The sequence below is a fragment of the Cherax quadricarinatus genome, chromosome 14, assembly GCF_038502225.1.
Source record: "Cherax quadricarinatus isolate ZL_2023a chromosome 14, ASM3850222v1, whole genome shotgun sequence".
In the NCBI taxonomy this organism is placed as follows: Eukaryota; Metazoa; Arthropoda; class Malacostraca; order Decapoda; family Parastacidae; genus Cherax; species Cherax quadricarinatus.
In genome coordinates, this window is record NC_091305.1 from 41,137,298 (window position 1) to 41,161,490 (window position 24,193).

The window sequence follows — 24,193 nt, forward strand, 5'->3', positions numbered from 1 at the left end:
TTGTAGTAATTCTACTTTAAGATGTGGAATGAATGATAGTAAGTCTCCATGAGAAGTTCTCATATACCATGAACCGTGAGGCACCAACCCATGATTTGCCTATTCTGTATACTTCTCTGATATGTACACATGCCATGTTGTATTGAATTTCATTTTTCGAAGCGTCATGTGCTAATTTACAGTTCTCACCTGGCTTTCTGAATGAAAGACAGAGCTTTTTATGAAAAGAGCCATTAAGTTGGAGTTGATCCATCACATCTTTTTATGATTGCTGCTGCTTTTTATCTAATATTGAGATTCTCAAATTGTCTTTGGATTTGTCTTGAAGAAATGTTAATAGTTCCTTAGTGGTCTGGGTAGCTTTATCTTATTTATTTGATGGCTCAGTGTGGTTTCCAGTTGGGTTACTTTGTTTGCCTGGTTAACTGCTAGGTCTTGTAGCTGTGTGTAGTTTTTTGCAGTGATAATAATGCATTTTTCTTTCTGATAATAACCAAAAAGATTTATTTCTTCAGTCAGATACCCTATAGTAGTGGGTTTGTTTTGATTCATCTTGTGTCGGCATAGAATGCAGTGAAAGTTGGAGATAACATGTCATAAGAATTGTGGTTAAATTATGATTAAATTCTCTACCTCTGTCCTCAGTCATATTGCTTGAATGTTGCAGGTTTTTATATGTTTAGAATTGAATTGGGGAGCTGGGATATCTTGCATCTTGCTGTAAAACATTGGTGAGGTTTGCTATGGTTACATCAATTTCAAAACATGAGCACACTTGTTTCTTTAGGTCTTAAGAAGTTATTTAGGGTGGTTTCTTCTTGGATTTTGTACATTTTATGTTTCCATGTATCCTGCTTGTGTAATTGTGGTGTTACACTATTTGTGGTGACTTGTTTGTTATTGGATATTTGAGTAAATGTGGAGCTCTTACATTAGTTGTTTCTTATTGTATAGTCTATTTCTTTATACAGTAACTGAAATCCATGATATCTCTGTTATATAATGGATCTAGGGATCATCACTTCCCTTGAACCTTGTAAACTAGGCCTTTTAAATTTGAAAGAAAAAATGGATTCCAATAATAAGAACTGTTATATAAAAACAAGAAATCTAAGTGTAAATTGAATTTAAGTAGAAGTTTGTAAGATTTAGTTGGTCTTGCATGTTTGAGGCAGAAGGAAAAGACCAGCATTCCTGCTGGAATACAAAACATTTAGCAGGTTTTCATTTTACACTCCTTTGACTAGACATTAGGATGGTTACTGCCCGTTGACCACCTGCCATGATACTTTATACATTTCATTGCCACTTCTTGGTAATATATCCCTCATTATATTATGCAGTCATATGTTTTTCTTTTCAAATGTTTCTTCTCTCCTATGTGTTGATATGCTGGTTTGTATGTATGTATATAATTGTTTCTTATCTGTTTATTTCTGCTGAATTAAATTTGTTTGTTCTTGGGTTTAAATTTTTACAGCCTCTTATTAATTTTTATCTCTATTATTGCTGTTCTACCACCTTCCTTTCTTTTTGCCTCTTCTCCATACTGAGTAGTTTCTTGAAGGTTGCCCTGTTTATATTGTCTCCTGAGTTTTATTTCAGTTTGAACCCCTGTATATCTCTTTGCTTGTTTATATTGGCCCTTCTAGTATCTTTGAAATTAATCCATGTGTTTGCATTTTAATTTTTTTTTTTTTTTTTCTTTTTACACATTAGCTGTTTCCCACCAAGGTATGGAGAGTGGAAGTAGGAACGCCATTCACCATCACTCATTCTCTAGCTGTCTTTCCAGAAGTGCAATGATGACGCTATTCAAATGATGCTCCGAGCCGCAACATCCCCACCCATCCTTCAGAGTGCAAGCACTGTTCTTCCCACCTCCAGAAATGAAGTTCAGCTAACCAGTTTTCCTGAATCCCTTCATAGATGTTACCCTGCTCGTACTCCAACAGCACGTCCGATCAATAAATTTGTTAGTCTCTTTTGTTTTCGTTTGTTTTGGCCTATTTCTATCTCCTGTTCATTACCCTGATAAACTGTTTGATGGGTAATTTTGGCTCTGTTGAAAAATACTGCACAGTGTTCTCATTTTTTTAGCAACTTCTGTGTATACATTGATTTTTCTTTGTAGTTTGTTTCCTTGATTTGTTGCCGCAAATCTTCTTAAGTTTGACATTAGTATTAGTAGCTAGGTTTTTTTTTACTCAAATAGTTTTGTTTTTGTGTATCTTTCTTCATACTCTGTTGTTGAAATTGTCAATAGATTTTGTGATATTTCATCCTTGTTAGTTCTTATTGCAGCACATTGTAAGAATTCTGTATTTATGAGCTGTTTGACTTTTGGTCCTTTCATTTAGTTTATTTTTTTTTTTTTTTTTAATTTTCTTCTCCTCATGGCTACATTTGCATACCTCCTGTCTTTTTGATGTTCCCAAATTTACCTCTTATTAGTAGAGTACACACATGTATGTAGAAATGATTATATAAGTAAATGCTGGGGTGTTGAGAAGAGATGCGTGATTATCCCCTTAACTGTTATTGACCCTGCATCTTCAATTCTTTTTTTTTCTTGTAACTTACTGGCCGTCTCCCACCGAGGCAGAATGCCACTAAAAAGAAGAAACACCTTCACCATTACTCAACTTCGTCACTGTCTTGCCAGAGTCGCTCTGATACAGTGATGGAATGAGTGATGGGTTTGCAATTGTTTTGTTACTTGAAACTCAGAGATATGTTGTTTTTGTGAGCATATGGCATTAGTATTTGTGTTCCAAATGAAGATGCTTACTGCAGCAGTATTGTCTTTCCACTGTCAAAGCTGAAATTTGGCTGAAACAACTGTATTAGCTAACGTTTACTGGTTGTAATTGTTTGAGGCACAGTAATCATAGGTGTCTTAGAAAGAAATACTGTAATTGGAAATTAGGCATGGGACGATGCCAACATATTTTGCTGATATCGATGCTCAGTTTCAGGCTGAAACTGATACCATAAAAATTAGTCTGTACTTATTAATTTCAGCAGAATTATCCAGTGTTGATACCAATATGTACTTAATTTTAGGCTGATACTGATACCATCAAAGTTAGCTGACTCCCACTAATACCATTGCTTTGGCACATCCCTATTTACAATTGTAAGCAAGTTCTTATTTAGGTTGTGTATATGCGTACAATACAGATTATTTTCACAGTGGTCGTATGGGTCCATCTGTGGAGACAGAGACAAAATATATTACCCATGGAGGCAAAGAATGGAATGTACGAGAGTATAGTGGCATCACCACGCTTATATGGGTGTGAAGCATGGGTTGTAATTGATGCAGCGAAGAGGAGGCTGGAGGCAGTTGAGATGTCGTGTCTCATGGCAATGTGTGGTGTAAATATTATGCAGAGAATTCTTAGTGTGGAAATTAGGGGGAGGTGTGTAGTTACTAAGTCAGAGGGCTGAAGAAGGGTTGTTGAGGTGGTTTGCTCATTTAGAGAAGATAGAACAAAGAATGACTTGGAGAGTGTATAAATCTGTACTGGAAGGAAGTTGGGGTAGGGGTCATCCTAGGAAAAGTTGGAGGGAGGGGGTAAAGGAGGTTTTGTGGGCGAGGGGCTTTGACTTCCAGCAAGCGTGCATGATCATGTTAGATAGTAAATGGAGATGAATGGTTTTTGGAACCCGACGAGCTATTTGCGTGTGAGCAGGGTAATATTTTGTGAAGGGATTCAGAGAAACTGGTTAGCCAGACTTGAATCCTGGAGGTGGGAAGTACAATGCCTGCACTTTAAAGGAGGGGTTTGGGATATTAGCTGTTTGGAGTGATGTCTAAACTGTCATATCTGAGTGCCTCTCAAAGACAGTGATTATGTATGAATGATAGTGAAAGTGTTGAACAATGATGAAAGTACTCTTTTTTGGGGTTTCCTTTCTTTTTGGGTCACCCTGCCTTGGTGGGAAATGGCTGATGTGTTAGAAAAAGAAAATACACACTATGTAGATGTAGCCTGGGATAATTCAGTCAACTCATTGAGATGTATTGTTCCATGTTATTGGTCAGTTTGGCTAAATTTAATTGTCAGTGTAATAAAATTGTAATAAATTTCGCTAAAATAAGGCATCCTTCAAGTTCCACCAACTGCTGTTGCAAGTGTCCCCTTGCAACAAAATCCATTTGTTTACATGACAGTGTTACCTCACAATGCACTGCATTAGGTGGCGGTAGGTGACTAAGGCTTGAGACTTGAAATGGCAGTGAGAGGCATACTTAAACACTTATTTTTTAAATACACTGGCTGTGTCCCACCATGGTAGGGCAACCTGAAAAAAAAAAGAAAAACATACATCATTTACTTGATTGCTATCTTGTCAGAAGTGCGCTGACATCACGTTTCAAACGGCGCTCCGAACTGCAACTTCTCCACTTTTCCTTCAGAGTACCTGAATGTATTTCCTACTTCCAGGACTCAAGTCTGGCTAAAAAGTTTCCCTGGCTTCTTTTATAAGTATTACCTTGTTCATACTCCAACAACATGTCAAGTCCTGAAAACCACTTGTCTCCATTTTGATACAATACACTCACACAAGCCTGTTTGAAGTTCAAGTCCAGAAACCAGAAAAACCTTTATTCCTCTCCCTCAATCCTTTCTGGGATGACTCAGGCATCTACCTTTCATTCTACATTTATACATCTCTTTAGTCATCCTATTCTGCTGCATGTTCATGTTCTCTAAATGCCCAAGAGACCTCACTAACCCTCTGACTTATACTTTCAGTGACCCCTTAATATTTTATAATCTCCTTGCTGTGCATTCTCTGCATAATGTTCATCTCACACATTGCCCTTTGACATGTTTGGCTGCTTCCAGCTTCCTGGTTGGAAATCATAAAACCCATGTTTCACACTTACATAATAATGTTATACTTCTTTCTTTCTTTCAACACACCGGCCATATCCCACCGAGGCGGGGTGGCCCAAAAGGAAAAACGAAAGTTTCTCCTTTTACATTTAGTAATATATACAGGAGAAGGGGTTACTAGCCCCTTGCTCCCGGCATTTTAGTTACCTCTTACAACACGCATGGATTACGGAGGAAGAATTCTGTTCCACTTTCCTATGGAGGTAAGAGGAAATAAACAAGAACAAGAACTAGTAAGAAAATAGAAGAAAACCCAGAGGGGTGTGTGTATATATATGCTTGTACATGTATGTGTCATGTGACCTAAGTGTAAGTAGAAGTAGCAAGATGTACCTGAAACCTTGCATGTTTATGAGACAGAAAAATGGACACCAGCAATCCTACCATCATGTAAAACAATTACAGGCTTTCGTTTTACACACGCTTGGCAGGACGGTAGTACCTCCCTGGGCGGTTGCTGTCTACCAACCTACTACCTAGAATGTTATAATTAATGATGATAAATTTCTCTTTGATTTCCCCCTGCCTTGGCTGATGGGCAATGAGTAAAAAAAATCGCTAAATGTGGTAGTAGAGCAGGAATGTCTGAAATACTGTACCAAGTTAGACTGGTGTTTTGTGGAGGCTCGGTTTTAGGTGTTGATAACTGTGCTTCCACACTAAACCAGAGTCACTTACAGGATCTGGCTAGTTAAGCCAATCTCATAAAGAAGCTGTATGGTGGCTGATATGAAGTGTACTTCCACATGGGTTAAGGCGGTTAAATAAAGAAGCTCTTATAAGAGGCAAGCATTAAGGTGTATGCTTGTGGTGTGTGAGCCATACTGTAAATGTCTTGTGAGAATAGTTGCTGGTAATGTAGCTCAAACTCCTCAGCTTGCTACACAAGCTCTCCTTAGCTTGCTACATAAGTTCTCCTTAGCTTGCTACACAAGTTCTCCTTAGCTTGCTACATAAGTTCTCCTTAGCTTGCTACACAAGTTCTCCTTAGCTTGCTACATAAGTTCTCCTTAGCTTGCTACACAAGTTCTCCTTAGCTTGCTACTTAAGTTCTCCTTAGCTTGCTACACAAATTCTCCTTAGCTTGCTACACAAGTTCTCCTTAGCTTGCTACACAAGTTCTCCTTAGCTTGCTACACAAGTTCTCCTTAGCTTGCTACACGAGTTCTCCTTAGCTTGCTACACGAGTTCTCCTTAGCTTGCTACACGAGTTCTCCTTAGCTTGCTACACAAGTTCTCCTTAGCTTGCTACACAAGTTCTCCTTAGCTTGCTACACAAGTTCTCCTTAGCTTGCTACACAAGTTCTCCTTAGCTTGCTACACAAGTTCTCCTTAGCTTGCTACACGAGTTCTCCTTAGCTTGCTACACAAGTTCTCCTTAGCTTGCTTCATAAGGTTTCCTTAGCATGCTACATGAGGTCTAATAGTAATAAATAATTACGGGGACAAAGGCGTGTGTAAAAATTATAGTATACCAGGTTGAGTATACCTGGTAAACATATGGTAGTTATTATTGAAGGAATTGAGAGTAAGACGGAGAGCAGGATAGCAGATGAACAAGGAGGCTTTAGGAAGGGTAGGGGGTGTGTAGGCCAAGTGTTTACAGTGAAACATAGGTGAACAGATATGGGTAAAGAGGTTTTTATGGCATATATGGATTTGGAAAAGGTGTATGTTAGGGTGGATAGAGGGGCAGTGTGGCAAATGTATGGAATAGGAGGTAGGTCACTGAAAGTGAAGAGTTTTAATGAGCATAGTGAGGTTCAGGTTGGAGTATGTAGGAAAGAGGGAGATTTCCTAGTAAAAGTAGGCCTTAGACAGAATGTGTGATGTCACCATGGTTGTTCAGTATATTTATAGGTGGGGTTGTAAGAGAAGTTAATGCTCGGGTGTTGGCAAGAAATGTGGGGTTAAAAGATAAAGAATCCAACACAAAGAGGGAGTTGTCACAGTTGCTCTTTCCTGATGACACAGTGCTTTTGGGAGATTCTGAAGAGAATTGCAGAGGTTGGTGGACGAGTTTGGTAGGGTGTGTAAAAGAAGGAAATTTAAAGTGAATTTAGGAAAGAGTAAGGTGATGAGGGTAACAAAATATTTAGGTAATAAAAGACTGGATATCAGATTAGAGGGAAGGAGTATGGAGAAAGTGAACGTCTTCAGATATTTGGGAGCGGACATTTCAGCAGATGGGTCTATGAAAGATAAGGTGAATCATAAAATTTATGAGGAGAAAAAGGTGAGTGTTACACTGAGGATTCTGGGGAGACAACATTATCCATGGAAGTAGAGAGAGGAATGTATGAGAGCATAGTTTTACCAATGCTCTTACATGGGCGTGAAGCATGAATGGTGAATGTTGCAACAAGGAGATGACTGGAGGTTGTGGAGATGTCGTGTCTGAGGGCAATGTGCAGTGTGAATATAATGCAGAGAATCTGTAGCTTGGAAATTAAGAGGTGTGAGGTTACTAAAAGTATTATCCAGATGGCCGAGGAGGGGTTGTTGAGGTGGTTTGGACATTTAGAAAGGGTGGAACAAAATAGAATGACCTGGAGAGTGTAGAAATCTATAGTGGAAGAAAGGCAGGGCAGGGGTTGGCCTAGGAAAGGTTAGAGGGAGGGGGTAAAGGACATTTTGTGTGTGTGTGAGGAGGTTTGGACTTCCAGAAAGCATGCATGAGCATGTTAGATAGAAGTGAATGGAGACAGATGGTTTTTAGGATTTGATGCGCTGTTGGAGTGTGAGCGAGGTAACATTTATGAAGGGAATTGGAAACCGGCAGGCTGGACTTGAGTCCTGGAGGTGGGAAGTACAGTGCCTGCACTCTGAAGGATGGGTTATAATGTTGCAGTTTTATACCTGTAATGTAAGTGTGCCTCTGGCAAGACAGTGATGGAGTGAATGATGAGGAAAGTTTTTCTTTTTCGGGCCACCCTGCCTTGGTGGGAAATGGCCAGTGTGTTAATAAGAAAATAAATTACTGTATAATAATTTACCCCCTCAGAAAAAATACATAATTGTAAGTGGGTTGTTATTAACCCTTTGACTGTCACAGGCCCCTTTCTGAAACTCGTTCTATGTCAATAAATTTTTGGAAAAAAAAAATTATTTTTTCTTATGAAATGATAGAGAATCTTTTTCTGATGGTAATGACACCAAAAGTACGAATTTTGGTTGAAAACTCACGGAATTACGCTCCCGCGAAGTTAGCAGTCTCGGCGACAAATACGCATTGGCGATTTCGCCGACTTTGAGCCCTGTTTTTGGCCAGTTACGTTGTTCCAGTTGACCAAACTCGTAGCTATTTCTTTAGAACTCCATTTTTTCTATCTGTTGAGTACAAGAAACCGCTGATTTACCGATTTGAACTACCCAATAAAGTGGTCAGAAATTAAAACAGATGCCAATTTCAAAATAGGGTCCAGAATAAACAATGTAGACATTCTTGGCACTAAAATAACATATCCTCTGTTCATTAGTCATGTCTCTAGGCCCCTCTTATATTACTATTGCTTTCTATTTTGATTTTTTATTCATACAAAAAAATACAAAATTTACTGTTATGCAGACTACTGCATTATTGTAAAAATGGTATAAATAATATCAGTGCACTAGTGAAAGAATATTAGACTCCCCAGTTGAAGTGTATTGGACATGTGGTGTGATCTGCTTACTCCTGATCATTGGTAAAAATCGAACATTTCCGCTACTTTGAGCTCAATTTCAAGGTTGTTTTCATTTTGAAAGTAATCAAAATCATCCCTATTTCTGTATTATGTTTTCCATTTTATCACCTGAGACCATGAAAACGAGAATACACGATAAATACTATACGAAAATATACACCTCAAAGTTGGCGTTTTAATCCAAAAAAACGGTCATTTTTTTTTTCTCATTATGCACTGTGTGCTGCAGGATTTTTTTGTGGTGCACACTGACCACACAGACCCATTCTCTCACTTGTGGGCCTACCAGCTTTCTCCCGCTTGATTTGAAGCCGCTAGAATTTACGCATATAAATACGTCAGAAACAGTGGTGCGTAACACGTATATATATGACCAAAACAGTTAAAGGGTTAATATTTTATAGTTATAGCTTTGCAAAAAGCATGGTTATGCAGGCTTTGAAACTGAGACTTGATACTACTTCATACTAATACAGTAATATTTTGACTGAAAGCTTAATATATGCAGTACAGTGTGTGTCTAGAGTACTGTATTCTTTAGAATAATTTAGTTATATTTCTGTATAAAAATGAAGTAGTAATCAGCATGGGGTGAGCATGAGGGATTTATACATTTGCTCTAACATTACTTAGATTCTGTATCAAAGGTATGCATTACCAACAAGATGATAAATTAAAAAGGTGTTCAAAATCTTGGTATCTTAAATTTGTAGACATTTTGTCAACCAGCGGTTTTATCAATACAATGCAGTAGTGGAAGGAAGGCGGGGTAGGGGTCGGCCTAGGAAAGGTTGGAGGGAGGGGGTAAAGGAGGTTTTGTGTGCGAGGGGCTTGGACTTCCAGCAGGCATGCGTGAGCGTGTTTGATAGGAGTGAATGGAGACGAATGGTTTTTAATACTTGACGTGCTGCTGGAGTGTGAACAAAGTAACATTTATGAAGGGGTTCAGGGAAACCGGCAGTCCGGACTTGAGTCCTGGAGATGGGAAGTACAGTGCCTGCACTCTGAAGGAGGGGTGTTAATGTTGCAGTTTAAAAACTGTAGTGTAAAGCACCTTTCTGGCAAGACAGTGATGGAGTGAATGATGAAAGTGGGCCATGCCTCCTCTTTTAGTGAAAGTTTTTCTTTTTCGGGCCACCCTGCCTTGGTGGGAATCGGCTAGTGTGATAATAAAAAAAAATAATAAAAAAATACAGTACAAGGACATAATTAGAAGACTGTCTTCTGTACATATTTCTAGTCTTCGGATTATGTCCTTGTATTGATAAAGCCACTGAATACCTGGATATTGCACATATCAAATTCATTATTGCTTAAATTTTCTGTGCATATATTGATTCATTTTAATATGTCTTTGTAATTACATAATCATGCTGTAAGTACATTAAGTAATAGATATCTCTTAATACTGTATACCAAAAATAACTGCTTAGTTAACCCCCTTTTCCCTGGCTCTTGGGGAAATTAAAATAAAAATGGCCTCTGTAGGCCTATCTCCATGTAGGCTGTAAGGTAGTGTGACGGTTTAGTTAGTAAATGGAGCTGTAAGGTGCAAGTTTGACAGTATGTAGAGAGGTAACTTCATGTAAAAAGTGTGTGCTTAATGTGATTGTATGAAGTGAAGGATAAATGGTAAGATAACTTGACATGCAAAAGCTTTCATTTATTACTAAAGTATATGATGTTGATCTTAATTAGTTTGATATGAATGGTAAAGTGAGAGAGAATGTCACTTTTAACATTTTAAATCTAGATGAATGATATGAATGAAGTATGAAGAGACATGCACAACACCTGATGAGTTTCTTTTGGAAGATGCTTCACCTCAACAGGTTTTTTCAGTCTGATACAGGAATGTAAAAAACAAAGACTTCAGATACCCAGGTGTGTGCATGTCTCAGTAACAACCTGTCAGTATTATATACCTTTGACCTTAGGTATGATGAACTTTCATTTGGTACATCACTTAGGCTATTTAACACCAAGGTAATGTGATCCAAAGAAGGAAACATGCTCACAGTCATTCATTCAGTAGTTGTCTTACCAGAAGTACGCAGCCTTCACAATACAAATTAACCTTCAAATTGCAACATCCCCACCCATCCTTCAGAGTGCAGGTACTGTACTTGTCACTTCCAGAACTCGAGTATGGCTAACCAGATTCCTTAAATCCTTTCATTTACCCATCCAGCCACTGCAGATTTATGCACCCTCTTACTTGACCTATTCTCTTCAATCCTTTCTGAATAACCAGACTATTTCAATAATTTTTAACATTTATTTTAATAAATACTGTATATAGAAATAATTAGAAATGACTCTTTCTTGCTTAAAGGAAAGAGATAGAGATGATAGAAGAGGCAGACGAAGATCACCATCTCGGGGAAGGTCACGCTCTAGATCACGATCTGGTTCAAGGAGCAGAGATAGATCTCGAAGGTCACGTTCTAGATGCAGAAGCGGTCGTAGTAAATATGATGATAGGAGAAGAAGATCTCCTATCTCAAAACGGTAAGCCATCCTCTTGATTTGTTGAAATTATTTATGATAAAACTAATTTATGTATAAAAAAGAATATAAAAAAAAATCAGTAACCAGTTACACAACTATTTGCAGATATCGACGCTCTCGCACAAGATCACGTAGCCGTAGTCCGAGACGATCTCGAAGTCCTCGTCGATCCAGATCGTGTGAGAGAAAATCTAGATCAAGAAACAGATCACGTTCCATGAGCCCAAGAAACAACAGATCTTCTGTTCGTGGAAGGTCACCTCCCCCCATACCCAGATCACCTAGTCCATCCAGAAACTCAAAATCTATTCCAAGGGGTAAGGCTTCATTATGATTTATTTATTTATATTTATTTTTTTTCAACAAGTCGGCCGTCTCCCACCGAGGCAGGGTGACCCAAAAAAGAAAGAAAATCCCCAAAAAGAAAATACTTTCATCATCATTCAACACTTTCACCACACTCGCACATTATCACTGTTTTTGCAGAGGTGCTCAGAATACAACAGTTTAGAAGCATACACATGTAAAGATACACAACATATCCCTCCAAACTGCCAATATCCCAAACCCCTCCTTTAAAGTGCAGGCATTGTACTTCCCATTTCCAGGACTCAAGTCCGACTATATGAAAATAACCGGTTTCCTTGAATCCCTTCACTAAATATTACCCTGCTCACACTCCAACAGATCGTCAGGTCCCAAGTACCATTTGTCTCCATTCACTCCTATCTAACACGCTCACACACGCTTTGCTGGAAGTCCAAGCCCCTTGCCCACAAAACCTCCTTTACCCCCTCTCTCCAACCCTTTCGAGGACGACCCCTACCCCGCCTTCCTTACCCTATAGATTTACATGCTTTCCATGTCATTCTACTTTGATCCATTCTCTCTAAATGACCAAACCACCTCAACAACCCCTCTTCTGCCCTCTGACTAATACTTTTATTAACTCCACACCTTTTCCTATTTTCCACACTCCGAATTTTCTGCATAATATTTACACCACACATTGCCCTTAAACAGGACATCTCCACTGTCTCCAACCGTCTCCTCGCTGCTGCATTTACCACCCAAGCTTCACACCCATATAAGAGTGTTGGTACTACTATACTTTCATACATTCCCTTCTTTGCCTCCATAGATAACGTTTTTTGACTCCACATATACCTCAACGCACCACTCACCTTTTTTCCCTCATCAATTCTATGATTAACCTCATCCTTCATAAATCCATCCACCGACACATCAACTCCCAAGTATCTGAAAACATTCACTTCTTCCATACTCCTCCCCAATTTGATATCCAATTTTTCTTTATCTAAATCATTTGACACCCTCATCGCCTTACTCTTTTCTGTGTTCACTTTCAACTTTCTACCTTTATGCACATTCCCAAACTCATCCACTAACCTTTGCAATTTTTCTTTAGAATCTCCCATAAGCACAGTATCATCAGCAAAAAGTAACTGTGTCAATTCCCATTTTGAATTTGATTCCCCAAAATTTAATCCCACCCCTCTCCCGAACACCCTAGCATTTACTTCCTTTACAACCCCATCTATAACTATATTAAACAACCATGGTGACATTACACATCCCTGTCTAAGACCTACTTTTACTGGGAAGTAGTCTCCCTCTCTTCTACACACCCTAACCTGAGCCTCACTATCCTCATAAAAACTCTTTACAGCATTTAATAACTTACCACCTATTCCATATACTTGCAACATCTGCCACATTGCTCCTCTATCCACTCTATCATATGCCTTTTCTAAATCCATAAAGGCAATAAAAACTTCCCTACCTTTATCTAAATACTGTTCACATATATGCTTCAATGTAAACACTTGATCTACACATCACCTACCCACTCTGAAACCTCCTTGCTCATTCGCAATCCTACATTCTGTCTTACCTCTAATTCTTTCAATTATAACCCTACCGTACACTTTTCCTGGTATACTCAGTAAACTTATTCCTCTATAATTTTTACAGTCTCTTTGTCCCCTTTCCCTTTATATAAAGGGACTATACATGCTCTCCGCCAATCCCTAGGTACCTTCCCCTCTTTCATACATTTATTAAACAAAAGTACCAACCACTCCAACACTGTATCCCCCCCTGCTTTTAACATTTCTGTCATGATCCCATCAATTCCAGCTGATTTACCCCCTTTCATTTTACGTAATACCTCATGTACTTCCACCACACTCACATTCTGCTCTTCTTCACTCCTAAAAGATGGTATACCTCCCTGGCCAGTGCATGAAATTACTGCCTCTGTTTCTTCCTTAACATTTAAAAGTTCCTCAAAATATTCTCGCCATCTACCTAATACTTCCATCTCCCCATCTACTAACTCCCCTACTCTGTTTTTAACTGACAGATCCATACTTTCCCTAGGCTTTCTTAACTTGTTTAACTCACTCCAAAATTTTTTCTTATTTTCATTAAAATTTCTTGACAGTGCCTCTCCCACTCTATCATCTGCTCTCCTTTTGTGCACTCTCACCACCACTCTTTACCTTTCTTTTACTCTCCATATACTCTGCTCTTCTTATAGCACTTCTGCTTTGTAAAAACCTCTCATAAGCTAACTTTTTCTCTTTTATCACACCCTTTACTTCATCATTCCACCAATCACTCCTCTTTCCTTTTGCCCCCACCCTCCTATAACCACAAACTTCTGCCCCACATTCTAATACTGCATTTTTAAAACTATTCCAACCCTCTTCAACCCCCCCATACTCATCTTTGCACTAGCCCACCTTTCTGCCAATAGTCGCTTATATCTCACCCGAACTTCCTCCTCCCTTAGTTTATACACTTTCACCTCCCTCTTACTTGTTGCTGCCACCTTCCTCTTTTCCCATGTACCTCTTACTCTAACTGTAGCTACAACTAAATAATTATCCGATATATCAGTTGCCCCTCTATAAACATGTACATCCTGGAGCCTACCCATCAACCTTTTATCCACCAATACATAATCTAATAAACTACTTTCATTACGTGCTACATCATACCTTGTATATTTATTTATCCTCTTTTTCATAAAATATGTATTACTTATTACCAAAATCTCTTTCTACACTTAGCTCAATTAAAGGCTCCCTATTTACATTTACCCCTGGCACCCCAAATTTACCTACTACTCCCTCCATAACATTTTTACCCACTTTAGCATTGAAATCCCCAACCACCATTACTCTCACACTTGATTCAAAACTCCCCACGCATTCACTCAACATTTCCCAAAATCTCTCTCTCTCTCTCCTCTACACTTCTCTCTTCTCCAGGTGCATACACGCTTATTATAACCCACTTTTCACATCCAATCTTTATTTTACTCCACATAATCCTTGAATTAATACATTTATAGTCCCTCTTTTCCTGCCATAGCTTATCCTTCAACATTATTGCTACTCCTTCTTTAGCTCTAACTCTATTTGAAACCCCTGACCTAATCCTATTTATTCCTCTCCACTGAAACTCTCCCACCCCCTTCAGCTTTGTTTCACTTAAAGCCAGGACATCCAGCTTCTTCTCATTCATAACATGCACAATCATCTCTTTCTTATCATCTGCACAACATCCACGCACATTCCGACTTCCCACTTTGACTATTTTCTTCTTCTTATTCTTTTTAGTAATCTTTACAGGAAAAGGGGTTACTAGCCCATTGTTCCCGGCATTTTAGTTGACTTTTACAACACGCATGGCTTACGGAGGAAAGATTCTTCTTCCACTTCCCCATGGATATAAAAGGAAAAGTAATAAGACCAAGAACTATTAAGATAAAATCAAAGAAAACTCAGATGAGTGTGTATAAATAAATGTGTACATGTATGTGTAGTGTGACCTAAGTGTAAGTAGAAGTAGCAAGACATACCTGTAATCTTGCATATTTGTGAGACAGACAAAAGACATCAGCAATCCTACCATTATGTAAAACAATCACAGGCTTTCGTTTTACACTCACTTGGCAGGACGGTAGTACCTCCCTGGGTGGTTGCTGTCTACCAACCTACTACCTACCTTCACTAAATATTACCCTGCTCACACTCCAACAGATCGTCAGGTCCCAAGTACCATTCATCTCCATTCACTCCTATCTAACACGCTCCCGCACGCTTGCTGGAAGTCCAAGCCCCTTGCCCACAAAACCTCCTTTACCCCCTCTCTCCAACCCTTTCGAGGACGGACCCTACCCCGCCTTCCTTCCCCTATAGATTTATATGCTTTCCATGTCATTCTACTTTGATTCATTCTCTCTAAATGACCAAACCACCTCAACAACCCCTCTTCTGCCCTCTGACTAAAACTTTTATTAACTCCACACCTTTTCCTAATTTCCACACTCCGAATTTTCTGCATAATATTTACACCACACATTGCCCTTAACCCTTTGACTGTTTCAGGCCCCTCTCTGAAACTGTCATTCTATGTCGCTCAATTTTTGAAAAAAAAAAAGAATTATTTTTTCTTATGAAATGATAGAGAATCTTTTCCCGATGGTAATGACACCAAAAGTTCGAAATTTGGTCGAAAACTCGTGGAATTATGGTCCCGCGAAGTTAGCGGTCTCGGCGACATATGCGTATCGGCGATTTCGCCGACTTTGAGCCCAATTTTCAGCCAATTCCATTGTTCCAGTTGACCAAACTCATAGCTATTTCTTTAGAACTCCATTTTATCTATCAGCTGAGTACAAGAAACCTCCCATTTACTAATTTGGACTACCCAATATGGTGGTCAGAAATTGGCAATTTGGCCAATTTCACGCAAAATAAAAAAGATGCCAATTTCAAAATAGGGTCCAGAATAAACAAGGTAGACATTCGTGGCACTAAAATAACATATGCTCTGTTCATTAGTCACATCTCTAGGCCCCTCTTATATTATTATTGCTTTCTATTTTGATTTTTTATTCATACAAAAAAATACAAAATTTACTGTTATGCAGACGACTGCATTATTGTAAAAATGGTATAAATAATATCAGTGCACTAGTTAAACAGGACATCTCCACTGCCTCCAACCGTCTCCTCGCTGCTGCATTTACCACCCAAGCTTCACACCCATATAAGAGTGTTGGTACTACTATACTTTCATACATTCCCTTCTTTGCCTCCATAGATGATTTGAGGGCACTAGTATTTGTGCATACTAGTATGTCACTAACACTAGTATGTAAGACATATTGTTACGTCAAAAACCCCCAAAGGGTTAATATATAATTAAGTATTTCAAATAATGAGTAACTGCTACTTAGTTATATAAATACATGTTGGGTCCTACAGCCCCGTAACAACCTATACATGAGGTCGGGTTATTCTCTAGTTTGTTCGGTGTCAATAATTTTTTTTTATACTTCAGACACTCCTGCTCACACACTATATTGAATTAGATACTAATATGTTCATGATTTAGCAGATGAAAAAAGAGAGAGTCCTCATGGAGCTTCACCTGTGTCAGATGTAAAATTAGAACCTAGGAGTGACCCAAGTTCCATCATCCAGAGTGTGGTAGCTGTCAAGCATACAGAATTTTCCTTACCACCAGCTGGCAAGAAGCAGAGGTGCCGTGACTATGATGGTAGGTTGCTTGTTGAGTATGTGAAGTAATTATCCTCTGGTTACTCTGTGCGAGAGAAGATTTTTAGTGGTTATTTAGGGCTTAAAAAAATTCTATGCACCAGTACTTTTGTTGTTGATGACATCTATTTTTATGGCCAATATGGTATTTTATAATGCTGTTTCTTTTCATAATTGTATTTTTGTAATCATGACAAATTTATATTTATTTTCATTTGACATGAAAATTTATTTTTTTCAAAAATTTACCTGTTTATTTTCTTCATAAATATGTGGAGTATACCAAATTATAGCATTTAATATAATTAGAACAACATAATTTTTTAGTATTTAAGATTTGCTTTTTACAAATTTTCCTAAATTCTTTTAACTTGCAGAAAAGGGTTATTGTATGCGTGGAGACATGTGTTCCTTTGACCATGGCTCTGATCCTGTAGTGCTTGAAGGCATTAGTGGTGTCCTGGACTTTCCCCCTCCCCCTGTGCCTGGAGGCCCACCCACTGCCCCAGGCTACACCCCAGCACCAGCACCACCCCAGGGTGTACCCAGACCACGACACCCACCTCCAAGACATCCACAGTTTGGTCAGTATTTTTTTTTTTTTCACTTAGGACAAAGATAAACTGTCTTATAACCACCTTTCTCAGCTAAACACATCACACATGTTACTTCCATCTGTCATATACCAACCCATAATCAACCTGTTGGTACCTGTAATCTTTAACCCTTTCAGGGTCCCCAGGCCCTCTCCCAGACTTGTTCTCAGGGTCGCCCAAATTTAAAAAAAAAATTATTTTTTTCTTATGAAAAGATAGAGAATCTTTTCCCGGTCATAATGACACCAAAAGTATGAAATTTGATGGAAAACTTACGGAATTATGCTCTCGTGAAGTTAGTTGTCTCAATGATTTTTACGCATCGGCGATTTTGCCCACTTTGAGCCCTATTTTCGGCCAATTCCAGTGTACTAGTTCACAAAAATCATAAATATTTTGCTAGAACTCCATTTTTTCTATCGAATGAGTACAAGAAACCACCTATTTACTGATTTCAACTATCCAATACAGTGGTCAGAATTTAGCAATTTTGCCAATTTCACACAAATTTCAAAAAATGACAATTTCCAAATAGGGTCCAGAATAAACAAGAAAGACATTCCTGGCACTAAAATAACATTTCCTCTGTTCATTAGTCACGTCCCCACGCCCCTCTTACATTCTTTTGCTTTCTACTTTGAATTTTTATTCTCACAAAAAATAGAAGATTTACTGTTATGCAGACTACTGCATTAGTGTAGAAATGGTATAAATAATATCAGCGCACTTGTGAAAGAATATTAGACTCACCAGTTGACGTGTATTGGACACTTAGCATGATTTGTTTTCTTTTGAACTTTGGTAATAATCGAACATTTCTGCTACTTTGAGCTCAATGTCAAGGTACTTTTCATTGTAAAACCAGTCAAAATCATCTCAATTTCTGTAATATGTCTTCCATTTTATAAAATGAGACTAGGAAAACTAGAATACAACAATAAATACCATACGAAAATACAGTGCAAATCCGCTGTTTTAATCCAAAAACACGGTCAAAGTTTTTTTTTTTCTCATTAAGCACTGTGTGCTGCAGGATTTTTTTATACTGCACACACTGACCACATAGACCCATTCTTTCATATGTAGGCCTACCAGCTTTCTCTTACGCTAGAATTTAGGCGTACTAGTATGTCAAAAACCGTGGTGCGTAAGCTATACTAGTATGTCCAAAACCCTGAAAGGGTTAAAAAAAAAAGAAAAAAGGTGATACAGTCAATCCCTCATTACTCAGTGATCTGTTATTCAGCATCCATCACTACCAACTTGTCTTGAATTATATTCAGCCTTACCATTATCTCGCAGTCTTGTTTGAGCAATCTTTTTTAACAATTGAATTGTCCATATTCTTATTACATAGCATAAGATGCTTCACTTGAAAAGTAATCATAAGACTTCATTGAAAATATGCTCATTGAATTTTCCATGCCCATGCTATTTTTTCTGATTATTCTTTCTGTATTTGCTAGGTCCCATGACTGATAGGAGGAATGGGGAGGGGAAACGATTGGGGTAGAATAGAACAGATGAAAAAAGTTGTGAGTACACAGGGTGGGTTATATAAAAGTAGTTTTTGCCTACACTCTGAAGGAGGGTTGGGATATTGCACTTTGGAAGGATATCTGGGCTGTAGTGTCAGCACAACTCATGCAAAACAGTGATAGTGAGTGATGGTGTATGGGTTTTTTCTTTTCATGGTAGGAGGTGGCAATTTTGTATAAACCAATTTAATGTAAAAAGTTTTTTTTTTTTTTAACAGATCAGCCATTTCCCACCAAGGCAGGGTGACCCAAAAAGAAAGAAAAAAAACTTTCATCATTATTTCAACACTTTCACCATCGCTCATACATTATCATTGTCTTTGCAGAGGCACTCAGATACAACAGTTCAAATGTCCCTCCAAACTGCCAGTATCCTAAACCTTTCTTTTAAAGTGCAGGTATTATACTTCCCATTTCCAGGACTCCAGTCCAGCTAACTAGTTTCCCTGAATCCCTTCACAAAATATTACCCTGCTTACATAAATATGGTGATATTGAAAATCCTGTTGGTGTAAGTGTGGAGGTTTTCCATAGGAAATTGGATCTCTAACTTTCCAAAATGAATGATCAAACAGATTGTGATATGTATGTTGGTCAGCAAGCTGCCAATGAAAACATTCTGGCTGAACAGGCAATAATCAGAAAACCTGGCTCTGGACAGGCTGCAAGAGTAGAAAAACTCGCAAAACTGGTACTAGGTATGCTCTGCAAATCCCTAAGTACCATCCCTTCTTTCATGAATACAAATAAATGGTGGTAAATGTTTTCCTTGGGTCACCCCACCTTAGCAGAGACGGATTTTGAAATAAAAAAAAATTGAGCAAATGCAAGAACCACTCCACAGCTATATTCCCACTTTTTTTTTTTTTTAACAAGTTGGCCGTCTTCCACTGTGGCAGGATGACTAAAAAAGAAAAAATCCCCAAAAAGAAAATACTTTCATCATCATTCAACACTTTCACCTCACTCATACATAATCACTGTTTTTGCAGAGGTGCCCAGAACACAACAGTTTAAAAGCATATGCATATAAAGATATACAACATATCCCTCCAAACTGCCAATATCCCAAACCCCTCCTTTGAAGTGCAGGCATTGTACTTCCCATTTCCAGTACTCAAGTCCGACTATACAAAAATAATCGGTTTTCCTGAATCCCTTCACTAGATGTTACCACAGCTCGTCAGGTCCCAAATAGCATTTGTCTCCATTCACTCCTATCTAACACGCTCACGCATGCTTGCTGGAAGTCCAAGCCCCTCACCCACAAAATCTCCTTTACTCCATCCCTTCGACATTTTTGAGGACGACCCCTATCCCGCCTTCCTTCCCCTACAGATTTATATGCTCTCCATGTCATTCTGCCTTGGCCCATTCTCTCTAAATGACCAAACCACCTTAACAACCCCTCTTCAGTCCTCTGACTAATACTCCACACCTTTTCCTAATTTCCACACTCCGAATTCTCTGCATAATATTTACACCACACATTGCCCTTAGACAGGACATCTTCACCACCTCCAACCGCCTCCTCAGCATTTACAACCCAAGCTTCACACCCATATAAGAGTGTTGGTACCACTATACTTTCATACATTCCCGTTTTGCCTCCATAGATAATGTTTTTTTGTCTCCACATATACCTCAATCTAGGTAGTAGGTTGGTAGACAGCAACCGCCCAGGGAGGTACTACCGTCCTGCCAAATGAGTGTAAAACGGAAGCCTGTAATAGTTTTACATGATGGTAGGTTTGCTGGTGTCTTTTTATTCTGTCTCATACACGTGCAAGATTTCAGGTACGTCTTTCTACTTCACTTACACTTAGGTCACACTACACACACATGTACATACATGCATATACAGACCCCTCTGGGTTTTCTTCTATTTTCTTTCTAGTTCTTGTTCTTGTTTATTTCCTCTTACCTCCATGGGAAGTGGAACAGTATTCTTCCTCCGTAAGCTATGCGTGTTGTAAGAGACAGCTAAAATGCCAGGAGCAAGGGGCTAGCAACCCCTTCTGTATAAATTACTAAATTTAAAAAGAGAAACTTTCATTTTTCATTTTGGGCCACCCTGCCTCGGTGGGATACGGCTGGTTTGTTGAAAAAAAAAAAAATACCTCAGTGCACCACTCGCCTTTTTTCCTTCATAAATTCTGTGGTTAACCTCATCCATCATAAATCCATCCGCTGACACGTCAACTCCCAAATATCTGAAAACATTCATTTCTTCCATACTACTACTACTCCAATTTGATATCCAATTTTTCTTTATCTAAATCATATGACACCCTCATCACTTTACTCTTTTCTATGTTCACTTTCAACTTTCTACCTTTACACACATTCCCAAACTCGTCCACTAACCTTTGCAACTTTTCTTTAGAATCTCCCATAAGCACAGTATCATCAGCAAAAAGTAACTGTGTCAAATCCCATTTTGTATTTGATTCCCCATAATTTAATCCCACCCCTCTCCCCAATGCCCTAGCATTTACTTCTTTTACAACCCCATCTATAAATATATTAATCATGGTGACATTACACATCCCTGTCTAAGACCTACTTTTACTGGGAAGTAGTCTCCCTCTCTTCTACACGCCCTAACCTGAGCCTCACTATCCTCATAAAAACTCTTTACAGCATTCAGTAACTTACTACCTATTCCATATAGTACTTGCAACATCTGCTACAATGCTCCCCTGTCCACTCTATCATATGCTTTTTCTAAATTCATAAATGCAATGAAAACTTCCCTAACTTTATCTTACTGTTCACATACATGCTTCAATGTAAACACTTGATCTACACATCCCCTATCCACTCTAAAACCTCCTTGTTCATCCGCAACCCTAAAGTGTTTCTTGCCTCTAATTCTTTCAATAATAACCCTACCATACACTTTTCCTGGTATACTCAGTAAACTTTTTTTTTTTTTTTTTTTTCAACAAGTCAGCCGTCTCCCACCGAGGCAGGGTGACCCAAAAAGAAAGAAAATCCCCCAAAAGAAAATATTTTCATCATCATTCAACACTTTCACCTCACTCACACATAATCACTGTTTTTGCAGAGGTGCTCAGAACACAACAGTTTAGAAGCATATACATTTCGGTGCTGTTTCTGGAAAATAAGTGACCATGGGCCCCAAGAAAGCTTCTAGTGCCAACCATACACCAATAAGGGTAAGAATACCCATTGAAATGAAGAAAGAGATCATTGATAAGTATGAAAGTGGAGTGCGTATCGCCGACCTAGTCAAGTTGTACAAGAAACCCCAATCAACCATCGCTACTATTGTGGGCACCAAAAAGACAATCAAGGAAGCTGTTCTTGCCAAAGGTTTAACTGTGTTTTCGAAACAAAGATCGCAAGTGATGGAAGATGTTGAGAGACTCTTATTGGTGTGGATAAATGAAAAACAGCTAGCAGGAGATAGCGTCTCTCAAGCGATCATATGTGAAAAGGCTAGGAAGTTGCATGACGATTTAATTAAAAAAATGCCTGCAACTAGTGATGATGTGAGTGAATTTAAGGCCAGCAAAGGTTGGTTTGAGAGATTTAAGAAGCGTAGTGGCATCCATAGTGTGATAAGGCATGGTGAGGCTGCCAGTTCGGACCACAAAGCGGCTGAAAAATATGTGCAGGAATTCAAGGAGTACATAGAAACTGAAGGACTGAAACCTGAACAAGTGTTTAATTGTGATGAAACAGGCCTGTTCTGGAAGAAAATGCCAAGCAGGACCTACATTACTCAGGAGGAAAAGGCACTCCCAGGACATAAGCCTACGAAAGACAGGCTTACTCTTCTCATGTGTGCCAATGCTACTGGTGATTGCAAAGTGAAGCCTTTATTAGTGTATCACTCTGAAACTCCCAGAGCGTTCAGGCAAAAGAATGTCCTCAAGGATAATTTGTGTGTGCTGTGGAGGGCAAACAGTAAGGCATGGGTCACTAGGGAATTTTTCTATAACTGGTTACACCATGCATTTGCCCCCAATGTGAAAGATTACCTAACTGAAAAGAAATTAGAACTTAAGTGCCTCCTGGTGTTAGACAATGCCCCTGGTCATCCTACAGACGTGGCAGAGCGACTTTATGGGGACATGAGCTTCATTAAGGTGAAGTTTTTGCCTCCTAATACCACTCCTCTCCTGCAGCCCATGGACCAGCAGGTTATTTCCAACTTCAAGAAACTGTACACAAAAGCTCTGTTTGAAAGGTGCTTTGTAATGACCTCAGAAACTCAACTGACTCTAAGAGAGTTTTGGAGAGATCACTTTAATATCCTCAATTGTGTAAACCTTATAGGTAAGGCTTGGGAGGAAGTGACTAAGAGGACCTTGAACTCTGCTTGGAAGAAACTGTGGCCAGAATGTGTAGACAAAAGGGATTTTGAAGGGTTTGAGGCTAACCCTGAGAATCCTGTGCCAGTTGAGGAATCCATTGTGGCATTGGGAAAGTCCTTGGGGTTGGAGGTTAGTGGGGAGGATGTGGAAGAGTTGGTGGAGGAGGACAATGAAGAACTAACCACTGATGAGCTGATAGATCAACTTCAAGAGCAAGAGGCCAGACCTGGGGAAACTGGTTCAGAGGAGGGGAGAGAGAAATTGAAGAAGTTGCCTACTACAAAGATAAAGGAAATCTGTGCAAAGTGGCTTGAAGTGCAAACCTTCATGGATGAAAATCACCCTCACACAGCTATTGCAAGCCGTGTTGGCAACCTGTACACTGACAATGTTGTGAAACACTTTAGGGAAGTGATAAAGGAACGAGAGGTACAGGCCACTATGGACAGATATCTTGTGCGAAAGAAGTCCAGTGACTCTGAAGCTGGCCCTAGTGGCATTAAAAGAAGAAGGGAAGTAACCCCAGAAAAGGACTTGCTACCTCAAGTCCTAATGGAAGGGGATTCCCCTTCTAAACAGTAAGAAGATAATGCTCTCCCCTCCTCCCATATAAAGATACACAACATATCCCTCCAAACTGCTAATATCCCAAAATCCCTCCTTTAGAGTGCAGGCATTGTACTTCCCATTTCCAGGACTCAAGTCTGGCTATATAAAAATAACCGGTTTCCCTGAATCCCTTCACTAAATATTACCCTGCTCACACTCCAACAGATCGTCAGGTCCCAAATACCATTCGTCTCCATTCACTCCTGTCGAACACACTCATGCATGCCTGCTGGAAGTCCAAGCCCTTCGCCCAGAAAACCTCCCTTACCCCTTCCTTCCAACCTTTTCGAGGACGACCCCTACCCCGCCTTCCTTCTACAGATTTAAATGCTCTCCATGTCATTCTACTTTGATCCATTCTCTCTAAATGACCAAACCACCTCAACAACCCCTCTTCAGC

General features: G+C 39.1%; 1 protein-coding gene across 7 annotated transcripts in view; it reads left to right on the forward strand.

The window, feature by feature from the left end:
- swm (Zinc finger protein swm) overlaps nucleotides 1-24,193 on the forward strand; it is a 243,197-nt gene that overhangs the window by 27,510 nt on the left and 191,494 nt on the right. For 4 of the 7 annotated variants that reach the window (XM_070084978.1, XM_070084981.1, XM_070084976.1 and 1 more), the window contains exons 4-8: nucleotides 1,784-1,975; nucleotides 10,932-11,107; nucleotides 11,213-11,424; nucleotides 16,544-16,705; nucleotides 17,082-17,288. In XM_070084978.1, coding sequence (XP_069941079.1) covers nucleotides 1,784-1,975; nucleotides 10,932-11,107; nucleotides 11,213-11,424; nucleotides 16,544-16,705; nucleotides 17,082-17,288 — 949 coding nt within the window. The remainder of the gene's footprint in view (nucleotides 1-1,783; nucleotides 1,976-10,931; nucleotides 11,108-11,212; nucleotides 11,425-16,543; nucleotides 16,706-17,081; nucleotides 17,289-24,193) is intronic. The other 3 variants (XM_070084980.1, XM_070084979.1, XM_070084977.1) reach the window with 2 other exon arrangements.